Source organism: Papilio machaon, chromosome 21 (assembly GCF_912999745.1).
Source record: "Papilio machaon chromosome 21, ilPapMach1.1, whole genome shotgun sequence".
In the NCBI taxonomy this organism is placed as follows: Eukaryota; Metazoa; Arthropoda; class Insecta; order Lepidoptera; family Papilionidae; genus Papilio; species Papilio machaon.
The window spans coordinates 4,534,175-4,550,883 of record NC_060006.1 but is presented as its reverse complement, the minus strand read 5'-3'; the positions used below and the strand labels follow the sequence as shown (position 1 = coordinate 4,550,883).

Sequence of the window (16,709 nt, the reverse complement as noted above, 5' to 3'; positions counted from 1 at the left end):
ATGAAATTTGGTACACATATAGAAAATAGTCTGGAAGAACAAATAGGCTACTTAATAAGTTTTTTTTTCTAATTCCGCGCGGGCAATAGCTAGTTTAAGCATAAAAATGTCATAATATTTTTAAAATTGCTTAAAACCACGTCAGCCTTTCACTAGTGTTACCAGTTTTTTGTTTATTCTACCGATGGAGTTTATTTTTCTTAACTTCATTTTTTCCCAGGACAAATAAATATGCTAGAATAAACTTTCAAACTTGTCAACAAAATAACAAAAAAGTTTCCTACAGTAATTGCTCCATAGAAATATTAAAATTATGTGTTTAAACTATCCATTTTGGTGAGTAACAACACGATTGGTAGTACTTTTGTTTTTCTTTGCGTTTTCGAATCACAATCTACCATTTTTAGTTGTAGACATAATTTTGTGCGAAGTGGATGTATCTTGTTTTGTTATCAAAAATATGTTAAAACAAGTAAAGTTACTAAAAATATAGTTTAAAAATCAGTCAATTGTTAATTTAGACAAATTTCAACTTGGGCTTAAATTAAATGTGAGTAAATCTTCAATATTATTTCACTTCATTAGGTTAGAAATTGCATCAATTTCTGCTGACTGCCCCGAATTATTTATATAAACCTAAACGCTTATTAATTAGGGGCTGAAAGTGGCTTTTTATTCTGCTGAAGAAGCAATTTGAACTTATAAATGTATGTTATAACTTGTTCGCACTTTTTCGGAAAACATAATCAATGACGCTTTAAATATTCGCAAAACAGAAATTATTTATAAATAACTTACAACATACATAAATGTTCAATACATATTCACGAAAATTAATTTATATTGTTTTGAAATTATTTTTTTGCTACAATTTTATTCCTAACATTATATGACAATAAAAATTTAAGTATTACTTTGTGCTTCAACATTTACTTCAAGTAGGCAAGGGCCAACGCAAGGATAACGGAGGAAGTATATTAGAATGATACAAAAGTTTTGTATCTACATAATATAATTGTTTACAAATACAAAGCCATAAAAAATGACGAAGGCAGCCAGTACTAGACGGGTCCGTAACCAGGCTTCATCCCTTACTGTACCGAGACAGAATTCATTACCCGACAATGGAAGAGCAAAGCAGAATACTACCTGTGAAATGCTTGCAGCGATGAACAAAGAACAGCTTCGAGCTGAATGCAGAAAACGTGGCCAACGATCTTCTGGCAACAAAAACGAACTGGTATATCAAATGTGTGATTTGTTGTTGTGCTTTGTTTCTTTAGATTTTTTTGCTGGCAGTATTGTGTTGCTTGTATTTGTTATAACATTATTGTTTGCTAGGCAAGAGTGTCAGTACCAATAGATGTCATTTGTCCACAACCATTTGCATAAGTGCATAAGTGTCATAGTATATAGATGTCAATAAATTCACTATGATATTGTCACTTTATGATACATTCCTTAGCTAGACAATGATCTAGAATTGTGTACTTATATCTTAGAAGTTGCCAATTAAGGATTAAATTGAAAAGTATAAAAAATGCATAGCTTTTTCTATCTCTAATGGTGGATTGTATAGGAACTTTATTACAAATGTAATAAGAAACCGGTTTTTATTTGTTGATAGATATGATTGTGTTAAAGCTTGTTTTATATTTTACTAGCTTTTACCCGCGACTCCGTCCGCGCGGTATAAAAAAAATGCACACAAGATAAAAAAGTTCCTATGTCCGTCTCATAGTTCTAAGTTACCTCCCCATCAATTTTCTAAAATCAGTTCGACCGATCTTGAGTTATAAATAGTGTAACTAACACGACTTTCTTTTATATATATAGATAGATTACTTTTAATGTCTAATAGAATAACACTTTAATCTATTTTATAAAAGATTTCTTTATTATATTGATTTAAAAACCTCACACTTACACAAAACAAGAGTCCAGAGTAAATAATTTTAGTAAAGTCCTGCTTTAATTTTTTCTTATTTCATAAGCCATAAACTTGTTGATATATAGGTAATTTTACAACCACTACAAAAAATAATTATGTTCAAGCACAATTTTAACACTTCTATTATGTATAGGTTCTAAGTTCTCTATACTAACTTTTATTCCTTGGTAAAAGTTCTTCATTATTAACCGTGGTAAATGTTAATAGTATATTCTAAATAAACACATAAATCATATTCAATTATCTTAATTTATATTCTGTCATCTATACATATAGTAAAATTGGAGAATCTGTATGTAATATCGAAACATAATATACACATGATGTATTTGTGTTGCTGATAATGTACCAATTTGTAAAAATGTTGTTTGTCTGTCCGTAAAGCCGTGTTAGTTTCGAGCAATCTATAAAATCGGTGGGCTGATTTTTGACGGGACATTTACGGGAAGGTTGCTGATACATGCTGGTATGTTACATGCTAAAATTTTTAAATTCCGCGTTGACGAAGTCGCGGGCGACCGCTAGTTTAACATACACGGAGTACACTTCCGTATCCATATTGAGATTGAGAGTATAAAGAATCAGACTTATAGCCTTTGGTATTAGATAGACTCAAATTAGATTCTAGCATATGGAAAATATAGGCCAAAAGTTCGCTGTCAATATCGACTACTATGAAAAATGTCTTTTAGACCTTCAATTTTAAAAAGCTATATTTCGTTTTGTTCACAATTTTCCATACAATCATTTTTAATATTTACTATTTAAAGTATAACTAAATAAAATTTATTCTCTGTGTATTGTAATGTCTCCACAATATCTCACGATAATTTAAACATTGCGCCACGTAGGGGAGGCGCAATGCTGTGGATTTTATGCCTAAAATTGGGTCAAGTCTTCATTAAACAGAGTAGTGGTCTTGTGGATCTTTCCTTTTATATGATATATGTGCAATGACGTATGCGGATCCTATTCCACTTACAAAAAAAATTACCTCGCTCCTTGCTTCGAACTTAAACTCCGCCCTCTTTTTTACAAAGTCTTTTAGGCTGCTACGAGGGTCACACTGAAAGTTCTTAGAAAATCAAAAACTGAGCAAACTAGCAAGTTGTTATTTTTATTATATATTTTCAGAATATTACTATTAACATTAATACATCGCTGCATTCGATAGAACCACCGAGAAAACCACTTTGCCCAATCGTCCTTAGGGGTCTCTTCGATGGCCTTCTGGAACGCAGCCACTGGTTGTTTGGCGTCCATAAAATTTTTTCCTCGAAGTTTTTCTTTTATTTTCGGGTATAAATAAATATAGCAAGGTGCGTGGTTGGGGCTAAATGGCGGGTGACCCAGCAATTCCACGTCTGACGACGCCAAATAGTCGATCGTTCATCCGGCGGTGTGCGAAGAGGCGTTGTCGTGATGAAGGAGGATCCTACTTCAAGGTCGTTTTTCTCGATCTTTTTCCAAGACAAGTGGTAAACATTTGTTAGTATACAACTCTGCAGTAAGTAACTTTTAATCTTCTAAAACAATTGTCGCATAATAACCGGTCCTTCCGAAGAATGAGGCCACCATCTTTTTTCCTACACTTTGACCTTTCTTCAATTTAGTTGGCAACTCCCTGGAAGGAAACACCCCCCGAGCAGATTGTCTCTTGGTTTCCGGATCATAGCAATAAATCCAGCTTTCGTCACCCGTAAGCATGTCGAACACAGCTTTTGAGTCACCTCCGTTAAATATTTGTACCATTTCATGGCACCAATCAACACGACGGAGTTTTTGGGCCTAAGTCAAATAATGGGGTATCCACCGGGCACAAAGCTTCCTAATGGCTAAATGTTTGTGGAGGATTTTTTGCACTTGAGTCATATCGATGCCTAAGCTTGTCCGAATCTGTTGATAGGTTACTCTTGGATCAGTCTCTTTCATACATCGCACAACACTGATGTTAACTTCAGTCGTCGCCGCAGAAGGCTGTCCTTGACGCAGAGCATCGTTGAGATTAGTGCGACCACATTTAAACTCATTAAACCAGTTATAAACAGTGGCCCGAGAAGGGTCTTCAGCGTGAAAGGCCAATCGAAGTCTGTCATAACATTCTTGTTGACTTAAATGACACCGAAAGTCATACAAAATCACGGTACGAAAATTTTCTCGCGTTAAATTCATAGTGGCCTGACACCAACAACTTTCAATTTGCCGCCAAATCGTAAAACAAATAACAAACGAATTAAATTAGTACTCAATAATATTTGTAAAGAGTTCTATTTTCAAAATTTAATCTTAATTTTTTAATTTATTCTTAAAAAAAAGCTACTTCTAAAAACTTTCAGTGTGGCCCTCGTATTGATGTTTATTTAATTTAAAAACAATTTTCGGTTACTTTACTATACCAATGAATATTGTCGAGTGTTACTATTAATACGCTATTGGTACACTATTTGCCAGCTTCTATATTTTCAAGACGTACGAGAGGTTTAAACAATTGTCGCTTTTAAATTGTAAATCCGCGAACGAAGGCGATTCTATTTTTTTACATACATGTACAGTCAGCTGCATAAATGTTCATGTTATTTATGTATAACTAGCTATAGCCCGCGACTTCGTCCGCCCGGAATTAAAAAAGACATAATATCTACATCTATGCCAAATTTGATCGAGATCCGTTAAGCCGATCTGAAGATACCTTTAAACAAAAACATCCATCCATCCATCTAAAAGTTCGCATTTATTAGTAAGATTACATAGATATTTTTGAAACAGAAGGCCAATACTATTTTGTAAAGTTTTGTATATGTATAATTATTTATGCAGCTCACTGTACAAGTTATAATAACCTAATGAGGGAGAGTTCGAATCCACTTGATGAAGCATACTAATCGGATTACGAATTTAAGCATGGCTTAACAACAGATAGGATTTATTTTTAGAATTTTATACAATTGATTAAACAATGAGGTGAGTTAGGACCGCGCCACATGTAGCTCCATCGTTACTGTTTACCCCACTGGATCACAGGCGTGATTATGTTTTTGTTGATTCAACAAAAATTAGCTTTACTATCTTAACACGCCGATTAACTTTCACTGGAGTTTGGACTAACTCGATATTCGATACATGCTTTGTTATAACCGTCCATTTTCACTGCTGAAAAAAATTGCTATCGCTGTTTTTCTGAGATTGTAAGAGATGATATGTTTTTTGTTAGATCTACTTGTTTAGTTTCGATTCGAATTCAGATAATCAAGGTTGATGTTAAATATTATTAGGGTATTAATTAATCTGAACGTCATTTCGCCGGGCATTTGGCGCTTTAACTATTTGGCTTGTTACCGTTTTCAAATTAGTATTCTGTACAATGTCACACGATACTGGCGACAGTTTGATGATTAAAAAAAAATCCAGAGAGAAAAAAAAAACGAAATCAAATAGATTCTGCGAATCGGTCTCAGTTCAGCTCAATCTTCAGCCATGTATTTAAAATATGTGTTGGGTGAAAATAAAAAATAAAACTCGAATTGTTGCCAAGTTCCGCAGACATTTATTCGCTTTCTGAATTGAATAAATTAGTTTGCGCGTGAATCGACCGCGCGAATTCGTTCTTCCTTTGTTCGAGATCCTCTTTGTTCCCGGTTCCCGGTGACTTTAATTTGATACACATTACGTCATACTATGTCGTTTTGTTACGGATGCAAAGTTACAAAGTTTTAACAATAGAAATAGACAAAAATTTTGATCTGCGAAAATGTTTATCTTTTGATTTATTTAAGTCATTCTGTTTTATAATTTTATTGTAATAATGTAGGTATCTAGGGCTTTCAGAATAATCAGAATTATAAGTTCATGATCACGTTATCATATTTCATAATAATAAACGCTGCCATAAGAATTCACTAAATCTTCTAGTTGATTGATTTTCTAAAAACATGTCTTCAGCATTTCTCGTAAGCATCGTGTTGCTATGAGTGAATATAGATTTGAATTATCTATGCTACTGGTAATTAACGATGTCACAATTATCGTTAATGTTGTGAACGTTGAATAAAAACATTATAGCTTTAAATTATGTGATAGCTTGGCAAATAGACAGCTGTTCAATATTACGATCCCTATTGTAGTAATACCGAAAAGTGGATAGCATATCACAAGAATTTTTCAGCTTATAGGTTATAGGTTTTGAAAACCAAAGTTTTAGATCAAAAATGTACTACTAAAATATATATTATCTCAGAATTATCATTAAAACTTTCCAAAAGTCGATTTTCATTGATTTCATTCATCAATATTGAGTTAAAAAAAGTTCGGCGAACTGTTACATTTTTTTGGCATCGCTTCAGTAAAAGGCGATGTGAAAGTCTATTGTAAATAGTAAAGAAATAAAGAAAGCAAAGTCGGTGCGAACAAATTTATTGACAGCGTTACGTTACGTAACATTTTATGTAACAGCTAAGATTTGTTAGGACGTATGACAATTGGGTAAACAGAGGGCCTAGCATGAATATTTGCCTCAAGCGCCTTCTTGTCATAGTCAATTATGTCAAAATAGGCATAAGATTTTTAGTACTTAACAGGGTTGTTTAAATTTTGTTGATGACGATACCATTCCCATATTGGTTATTTTTATTTTTGAAATTATATTGGGATTCGATACTTGATCCTTTGTACGACTATCAAACATTTCTTCTATAGTAGTTTGTGAGCACTATTCATTAGATATATGATACAGAACGTGACATATTTGTATCTGTCTCACAGTTGATAAGATTTAATTATCACTAGCATTGAGGATAACTAATGTTCGACCTTGCACTATCTTATTGGACGTGTGGTTTATGAAATAAATTCTTTTATCTTGAATGTATAGTTGCGGAAATCCGCGGTGTTCCGCGTAAAGAAAAATTAACTTGTTTCCTATAATGAGACAAACTTCGCCCCCTTTTATAAATTACTGATTAGGTAGCAATGAGTTGCGCAAATGATAGACGAATTTAAAAGCTGAATCCCATTGGTTATTGTTTGCGCGTCGCGTCGCCGTCTCAATGCGTACGAAACGTTCGAACGACTGTTGCTTTTTAGGTAAGACAACACCAGTTTCCACGACTGTACATAGAAATCTTCAAAACCAACAAACCTAGTACGTGATATACCTAGCAGATGGACACAATGTATGGAAGATTGTAAGAGATGTCACTAGCCTCAGGAATGGGAAAATTACCTAGAAAAAGGGAGCGAGAGAGATGGCAAAGTAGGGTACTAATAATGACTTCAAACATCCAATAAGATTATCACAGTAAAAGGGTTGCTCTTCGCTTCTTATGCGTGGTATTTTGTTCATAAAAAGTACATACACTTATGTCTATATTCTTGAGTGTAAAATTTAGGTTTTGGTTGTACCATTAGTTTTGTTGGCGAAAGTTATTTTACGACAACTTATGTACCATGTAATGATAATTTTAATCCCGCTCAGTTTTCACGTACGAATGATTTGTTGGCTGCTTATTCGAATGCGGGTCATCGGATCAACGTACGCACCCCGCATGATCACGCCACCTTGTCGCGCCATGTCCGTAAATACCTCGATTGTTTTAATATTCAACCTTAAGCTCATAGTCATAGGTATTAATTAATAGTTAAAGGTGGGGAAATATGTGTTGAGTTATAGTTGTCGCTAGATAGTGTTATTTACCACCTAAACAACTATACAAATAATATACTCGTAAGTACACTTTTCCCATATTTATTCCTATCGTAAGTAGGAATTTCTTTATTCCTGAGAGACAGATCTATTCTTTCGGATTATTTAATTAGAAAGTGCGTACGAAGAGGTAATGAAATATTTTTGACTTACCAGATAGACAGGTACATAAAATGTTAAACTCTGTGGTGTTAGCACAAAGGCGATTTTCAATTGAATTAAATTATTTTATTGTTTTTGATTGGAGTTCGGTTATCTATTGGAAATGAGCCAGGAAGGTCGATGACGTTCTCAGCTGCCGAGAAATAATTCATTGTACATTGTAAACTTTCATTTCTTTGAACTATCCTCGGCCGATGTTAACACAATGAAGATGGTTACCGCGTAAACTCATTTGTTAACATTTGACATTTTTCATAACAACGTGTAAACAGTCGATTGCTTACAATGTATGATTAAATGCTGAAGTATGCAATGTTTTTTTTGCGGTTTTCATCTTTACCCAGAGATTTTATGAAGAAAATAATTCGTTCTAAATTTAACAGCAAACAGTTGACAGCTCTAGACTTTTAATTGGCGCGTTTTTTTAACTGTCCACAAGTTTGCTTTCAAAGGCCAGCAACATTCGACCTCGTGTGATAGTGAAATGATAGAAAGAGAGAGTGGAAGTGGTTTTCGAAAGTGAAACTCATTTCTCGGCTGTTGTATTATGATGTCACACTTTGTATTCATTCGTCGATGTTGATACAAGATTCCGTGTGTGCAAATCAGATTTGCATGGTTCTAGATTGTGTGTATTTGTGTGCATGGTTTTTACTGATTTGTATTGTGTGGTTACTTTGTTTAAAATTAAAGGTTAGTTAACAATAATTTACCTAAATTGATTCGTGTATTATTCACGTTTCAATAATAAAATAATTAAATGCGTCTTCCTTCCTAAATACATTAAAATAACTTGAAATACATTTTCATTGTTACCGAAAATGTTTTGTGTGGTTTTGTATACGATAACAATGGCTAGTTTTACTACCTATGCTAAACTATCTCAGTGTTGGTACTACGATATATTTTTTAAGATGACCTTTATTGTGACCTAGGTTATTCACCTAGTATAGTTATAGTACAGCGTGTCATGCCCATAATAAAAAAATAGCGCTAAGTGCTAACATTTTTTTTAAATGAAAAAACAAAGAAAATATTTTTAAGCTAAGTTTATATTAGTTAATAGTACCTGTGTAATAATTTAATCCAAATATTTATCATTCACGCTAGTCCTTGACTTCCTTCTACCATTTGTTTGCTTCCACGAAACAAGAAAACAACTTTTTGTTGTACTTTATTTGTAAATACAAATACATAAAGACTATATCACGCACAATATTTTATGTATATGAATATTTAGAATTATATACCTTGAACATTATTCCTTAAATAATATTCAATATTTCTACGTAAAAAAGTTTTATATTTAGTAAAATATTATATTTCTACGATATGTTTTAGTATTTCAATATATGAAGTAAGTTAAGTTTAATATTAAAAGTAACTTTGACTATGTAATGATACTTACCATATCATTTTGTAATAAAGTAAGTAAAACTTAGTATTAAAACCTAAAAGACCATAGAGTAAAAAATAAGCCACAGACAATTCACTTCCGGCATCGCTTAGTTACGCTACACGAGTTACACGTCATTTCACAATTGGTATTCACCGCATGCAGACGTGCTTCTGACCGGTATTTTGATATTTATGCGATGCCTTTGTTGCCAGTTGGCCCGGCTCGGGTACTACAAGCTGGCGGCTGCTGTACAGCAAAACGATACGGACCAGCGTCCGCGCAACGGTCTGCACACACATCCGAAAGACATTAAGTATGTTTTTTTTAATACACATAAGTTTGTAAGAGTATAATTGTCCGAATAACTGACTTGGGAAGAACCTTAACGAATCAAGGGTAAATAAACGTGTTTACCAGTTTTTTATATTTTTGTCCGCCATCTTCAATCACTACCTTTCATAATCCCATTCAATAATAATACCGATAATGTTTTAATCCGACAAGCATTGTTGTATCTACAAATTGGCTCTGACACGCCTTTATTTTGATTTTTGATTTCTCTCCTTTTTTCGCTCTCCTTTCTATTAATTAATTTATCTTAAATAAACATACCATTGTCTTATCACGTCAGTCATTTGTTGGAAGCAATTAATAAATTAACAATCACGTACAAATTTTTCAAGAGCAAACAACATGCACAATAAGAATGTAAACTATTTAATAGTTCCACGAAGTACGATCATTTCCTATATTTTAATGATTTGAACATGCATTCATGCATGCTTTATTGCTAAATAGGGTTGCCACATGTTTTAAAATGCAATGATTCTCTTTGAATGATTAGGGTTGTCATAACATTAAAATATGCATTATTCAATTTAATAGTGGTTTTGAATTTTAGTATTAATTAATCTGTCTTAACATTTTTAGAATATTGAGTTGTTCATTTGTATTCTTCCAATGGAAGTCATAGAGTAAAATTTAGTTTTTTTTTGTTTTTAATTAATTGTGTATTTTCAGGAATAAAGCCATCCAAATGGATACCGACAGTTTGGTGCTATGGAGGCGGCCGCTGACCACGCTAGAGTATTTCTTTAGAGAACTCCTTATATTGATCTCAACTGGCCTGCAAAGGTGAGTGTTATTTTATATGGAGAAGACTGATCACAAATGATGTCCGTCTTTAATTTACCTACGCAAATTGGAAATACTTGGCATGTTGTATATCGACTGTAAATGGTTTTTTTAATTAGCAATATATTAGGATAGATAAAGAAAATATGGTTCTATTGCTGATTTTTTTTAACTAGCTTCTACCCGCGACTCCGCCTAAAAAAAATGCACACAAGATAAAAAAGTTTCTATGTCCGTTTCCTGGTTCTAAGCTACATGCCCACCAATTTTCAGTCAAATTGATTCGGCCGTTCTTGAGTTATAAATAGTGTAACTAACATGACTTTCTTTTAAATATATAGACTAGCTTTTACCCGCGACTCCGTCCGCGAGGAATAAAAAATAGAAAACGGGGTAAAAATTATCCTATGTCCGTTTCCTGTTTCTAAGCTACCTGCCCACCAATTTTCAGTCAAATCGATTCAGCCGATCTTGAGTTATAAATAGTGTAACTAACACGACTTTCTTTTATATATATAAGTAGTGATGTAACGAATGTTGGATTTTTCACATTCGCGAATGCGAATGCGAATGCGAATATTCATCTTCAATATTCGCGAATGCGAATGCGAATGCGAATGTTAAATTTCAAATAAAGCGCGCGCAAAATGTTTGACATTTCGTGTCGGCCATGTTTAAATTGAACATAGCCGAGCCGATACAGGTTGAATGAACGAAGTTAGTTACAAAAAGTTCATTCGAAAAGTATTGTTTTGATTTGAGGTTAGTTTGGTGTAATTGCATTTCCCAAATTTAACCCAATTTTAAATAGAAATAAATATTTTTTGTTTTTGTAAAAAGCTTATTTACAAATAGTCAAGTATTCATTATTTGATTTTTTAAGTTTATATTTCATTATCATATTTAATTCTTAGAAAATATATAGTGGGATGGAAAAATATATAATTAAAGCCAAAAAGGTTATAAATTAATATTATACTTAGATTTGATTGGATCTCTGAAGTTCTGTTTTCACAAAAGATACTTGAATTTAGAATTAGATTTTTTTCAAAATATATGTAAGGCATGGACATTCATTATTTTTCTGTGGTGGAGTTAAGTTGTGATTTTGTTAATATTTTAATTAGACTAACAAGAACAAAAGAGAAAGTGTTTCTAATTTAGTTGCTTACCAAGACTGTTCCATAATATTTTTTTTTAATTCAAGTATGGTTAAATAAAAATATATAAATCTTATCAGTTGTGTTATCATTTCATATGCAACCATATAATAATTTCCTTTTTGTTTGTTAAATACATTCGCTAAATATTCGCATCGTTTTTTGCGAATAGGAATGCGAATGCGAATATCGAAAAATATGCGAATATTGGCGAATGCGAATGCGAATGCGAATATTCGTTACATCACTAATATATAGATTTGTTGTGGAAAATTCTTCATTATAAGTACTTATGTTTTTATTTCAGATTGCTGGCGTACAAGTTACTCGCTTTAGTAATAGTTTTATCGATTGCTGCTACTGTGACGTCATACTATGTAGGTGGACCTCACCAACCATATGTTCAGGTACGTTCCACGGAGATTGTTGTATAAAGAACTAGCTTTAACCCGCGACTTTGTTCGCCCGGAAAAAAAAAAATCTTTGTAAGTAGCCTATGCATTCTTCCAGACTATGTTCTACATCTGTGCCAAATTTTATCGAGATCTGTTAAGCCGTTTTGGAGATAATATGCAGTCAACTAGCGCTTGAGCAAGATCCTCTCTGTGTTGTGATGTGGGCGAAAGGTATGATGTACTTTAGTAAGTACCTACTAACTTTACTCTTGAAGGCTCTAGCATCATATTCGAACAGAAAAACTGTCACATCTTGTTATATACCCTTGTTGTACGCACAATTAATAAAATAATTTCGTGCGAAAGTGCGGAACATACGGTGTTGAAGGTCTACAGTTGTTAGTTTTTTTAAGTATCGAATTGGGGTTTTTCTAGTTAGTGGTGGCGAAGGTAGCTTGGTGGGGTTGGTGGGTGGTTCTGGGTGTGTGCAGCTCGGTGGGGTTGGGCACCGGCCTGCACACCTTCCTGCTGTACCTCGGGCCGCACATCGCGCGCGTCACTCTCGCCGCCTACGAGTGCGGCTCCCTCGACTTCCCTGAACCACCTTATCCTAATGAGTAAGTTATTTTCATATCTTTATTGAATTTTATATATGACTATCTTTTGCACGCGACTTTGTCAGCGCGGAATAAAAAAATAGTCGTAAGTTACTCCTGCACACATAAACTACCTTCCAGTGACAATCCCGTCAAAATTGGTTCAACCGTTTCATCATCCATCTAAAGTTTAGCATTTATAATATTAGTATAATTAGCTGTCGTCCGCGAATCTGTATGCGCGGAGTTAAAAATAAACCTTAATTAGTAGCCTATGTGTTCTTAAAAACTTCGTTCTACATCTATACCAAATTTCAGCGAGATCTGTTCAGTTGTTCGAGAGATACCTTCTAACAAACATCCATCAAAACATTCGCATTTATAATATTAGTAAGTTTATTGTCTGCTTTTATAGAATTTGTAACCTTTCAGTATAATATGTCCCGGGGAGATAGCGGGTGAGGTGTCAGTGTGGAGCATAATGTCTAAAGTTCGCATAGAGAGTATGTTATGGGGTGTTGGCACCGCACTGGGGGAGTTACCACCATACTTCATGGCACGAGCTGCGAGACTATCTGGTGGTAGTCTCGCTGAAGTCACCGACATCGCTGATGATAATACAAGGAGCGGCAGGTGAGAAGTTATTTACTTACTCCTCCATATCATTAGTTTCTGAGACCAAAATCCTTCGATAAAAAATATTTTTATCTCTGTTGTTCTCAATGATGATGAGAAGGATGATATGTTTTAAACAGTGAGTCTTAGAAATCAACGGTAAGTCGGTAACTAGTTATTAAAATGGTCTGGATAACTCTAATAATTCTACATCCCCTTCGTTAGTTACTAAGGCTAGTACACAAGGCAACATAAATCTTTGAAACCCAGCGATTTTAATCGAATTGACGATATATCAATCTGTCATCGCTAAAGTCAGTCGCTTGCAACTTGTTTGTCAAGATCATCGTGAGAAAAATCGCCGCGATTTTCAAGATGGCGGAAAATATCTTTACCGTTAATGTAAAGTCGTTATGCTAGTATTGACCTAATAGAAGACGCGCGTCGATTCAACTTTGTGTGGACTTGACGATGTCACGCGATTGCAATGGTAGATGATGGGAAAGGGAAGTGGATTTAACGGGGAAGGGGACGCATCACCTTTCTGTGCGTACTTTGTCGATTGATGGTAGGTTAAACGCATCTGTAATTGCAGATGTCTCTGTACAGCGGTCGCTTTGCTATTGAAGCGTACTCTGATATAAAAAAGATTTACGTTCCTTTGTGTACGAAGGTCCTAAGAGATGTTTCTGTTTCTGAATAGACGGAATATCGATGTTTAATGTTTTTCTTAGGGCTAAAGTGATGGTGCAGAAGTTGGTACAGAGAGTTGGTTTCGCTGGTATATTGGCGTGCGCGTCCATACCAAACCCACTGTTTGACCTCGCAGGTCTCACTTGTGGACACTTCCTAGTCCCGTTCTGGACGTTCTTTGGTGCAACTGTACTTGGTAAAGCTGTCATTAAGATGCACATACAGAAGATGTTTGTTATTATTGCTTTCAATGAAGCTTTGGTTGGGTAAGTCGTTTTTTTTTTCAATTTGAAAAATATGACGTCACAAAATGCTGCAATTAAAAAAAACTTAGTAGCTTATATGTTCTTTCAAACTATGTTCTACATCTGTGCCGAATTTCATCAAGATCCGTTGAGCCGTTCTCAAGATACCTTCTAATAAACATCCATCCATCCAAACATTCGCATTTATAGTATTAGTAGGATAGAGAAAGCATTTTACAACTTTACCTGAAGCTACTTAGTTTATTTTCTATAATACCTTGAATAATATTGCAATATCTTAGAAATTCTCTGATAAATATTAAATTGTATTTTAATCTACTTACTACTTTACTTAATTTTTGCTCAGATAAGTTAAAAAAAATACTTTTTTTTATTTCCAGACAAGCCCTAGGATGGGTATCTAAGATACCATACCTTGGACCAAAACTCGAAGCACCATTACTAGAATTCCTGCGTAATCAGAAGTCAAAGTTACATAAACGGGATCCATCTGCACCTTTGCCTGAGAACCAAGGGTCTTTGGTATCGAGTTTACTAGAAAAACTAGTTCTAACAATGGTGCTTTACTTCGTGGTGTCAATAGTGAATGCGCTCGCACAGAACTACAGCAAGCGTATAGGAAAGAGGAAGGGCAAGAAACGGGATTAGGGAACGATGACGCCGGCCGATGCTACAGCGGGACAGGGTGAGTGATTTAGTAAAAAAAAGTAATTTGATTGAAATGTTGACGATTTCTGATTTTTTCATTTTGTTTTGACTTTTTTCAAAGGATTATTAACCGCGTCAATTTCTTCTTGTGACTCAACGCAACCTTTTAGAATCAGATATGTTTATTAGACACCTCATTTATGACTTATCAAATAATCCTGTATAATGGTTGAATACCCCTGTCTTTTACATAGTAGACGTAAAAGACAACTTTAATATCATCTATGAGCACTTTGAAATTTTAAGTTTATTTTTTTTTAGCATGGCGGCGTCCAGAGAGTACACGACTACGTAGGTAACAGTACATTCACACGATAGATCACATCTCACCACGTATTCTAACAGCTCTAAAACAATAATATAAACTCGTCATCTCTATACACCAGTACAGAAGTACGTCTTTCTCATCATTTGTAGGACAATTATCAGATAGAATAAATAGGATTGTGATTTTTCTGAGAGAACTAGAGATTATAGTTTTTGTGCGAACTTTTTATCAGTGGAACCCTACGGTCAGAGCTGGGCATTAACTCGTTAATCCGTTAATCGTTAATTAACGAAGTTAACATTTTCCTTAACGGATTAACTTTTAAGTTAAATTCAAAAAGTGTTAACGCTCTTGTTAACTTCCGTTAAATTCTACTTCCGTTAATTTAGTCCGTTAATTGTTACAATAGACACTTATTGACGTGTTGTCATATTATTTAAATTATGCATCAGGCTACATTCCTAAGTTCGGCTATGTTCGGCGACCGTCGGCGAGTCGAATGGTGAACGAGAACGAGAACGAGCGAGTGTGATGCATGTTATACAAATACAATACACCGAGCGGCCGGGATAGACGTGATCAAAAGAGTACCACAGAATCCTTTTTAGAAAATAGTGACGATTTAAACAAACTTACCTCTATCAAATATTGCGAAGTTTAGGCGCTAGACACCTTCAAAGTTTATTTCACATTTACACAAATGTCTCGAAAAGTCTTTATTACATTTGATTCACATTAAAACTGGTTTTCATTTATTTAACATCACTTTTTTTAGAACAAAACTTTGTTACAAAATCAACATAAGGTTCGAAAACACTTTACTCTTAATACAATAATTGTTATACGTGAGACGCAAAATCTATTAAAAGAGATAAACTCTGCGTTGAATTGCAATCAAAATAATCGAGATTACTCTTGAACGTCGTACCTAAAATATAACTAAATTTGTTGCAGACAAAAATGTTTATTTTAATGTTGGAGTTTAAAGACAACAAAAAATATAAAAAAAATAGTTTATGGTTCATTTGAAAAAGCGTACAAATAGGATTTTTTTGTCATTGCGAAGATAAGAAACAAACAATGAAAAATAAATTTAAAAATTCGAAAGACGAAATGTGCACGCAATAAACGTTCCTCAAAAACAAAAGGGATTTAGGTGTTTATTACCGTCGTTTGTTTTTTTGGGGCTTCTTCGTAGTAAACGAAAAATAATTTTACATTTTAAAAATATGAACAAAGGATCAAATGGACAGCCGCACAGAGAATACGATAACGAACTCGATGGATTTATGGCCCCAACCCTTCTAATGGTCGGGGATGCACGTGCGCTGCGCAAAGACAATAGCGAAGATAATTAGTTTGTTTACAAAAAAAAGTATACGACAAAAGGAGAAAGAATGAGGAAAAAGATGAAATGATTATGTTAGTGAAATAATGTTAAACTGTGTTATACTAAATTTAATATATGAAATGTCGCTACAAGTGACCTTTACAAAAAGACATCGATTTTTTTACGTATATCGAAAGTTTATGTTAAAATTAATCGATTGTCGTTGAAAATAATTCAAAACATATTCTTACTAATTAACTATAACGATTTTATAGGTGATAAGAAAGAGAGAAGACATCACCCGCGATCGGTTGTTTTCGTTATGTCGTGTAAC

The 16,709-nt window shown here is 34.0% G+C and overlaps 1 protein-coding gene across 4 annotated transcripts; it reads left to right on the top strand.

The window, feature by feature from the left end:
• Window positions 1–417: 417 nt before the first annotated feature.
• Window positions 418–15,289, top strand: LOC106714538 (vacuole membrane protein 1). Of its 4 annotated transcripts, none has more exons than XM_045683393.1 (10): window positions 418–550; window positions 1,167–1,240; window positions 9,423–9,523; window positions 10,231–10,344; window positions 11,812–11,911; window positions 12,335–12,516; window positions 12,928–13,128; window positions 13,845–14,069; window positions 14,450–14,754; window positions 15,039–15,289. In XM_045683393.1, exons 2-9 carry the CDS (start codon window positions 1,169–1,171, stop codon window positions 14,715–14,717), a joined length of 1,263 nt encoding a protein of 420 aa, XP_045539349.1. In that variant the 5' UTR covers window positions 418–550; window positions 1,167–1,168; the 3' UTR covers window positions 14,718–14,754; window positions 15,039–15,289. The 4 variants fall into 4 exon arrangements, with proteins under 4 accessions (XP_045539349.1, XP_045539347.1, XP_045539346.1 ...); XM_045683391.1 differs by having other exon boundaries at window positions 943–1,240; XM_045683390.1 differs by having other exon boundaries at window positions 940–1,240.
• The last annotated feature ends 1,420 nt before the right edge of the window (window positions 15,290–16,709 follow it).

Coding starts and splice junctions, on each gene's coding strand:
- LOC106714538 (XM_045683391.1), top strand. CDS start 1,043: ATGACGAAGGCAGCCAGTACTAGACGGGTCCGTAACCAGGCTTCATCC. Junction 1,241..9,422: donor CTGGCAACAAAAACGAACTG/GTATATCAAATG, acceptor CTTTGTTGCCAG/TTGGCCCGGCTCGGGTACTA. Junction 10,345..11,811: donor ATCTCAACTGGCCTGCAAAG/GTGAGTGTTATT, acceptor TTTTTATTTCAG/ATTGCTGGCGTACAAGTTAC.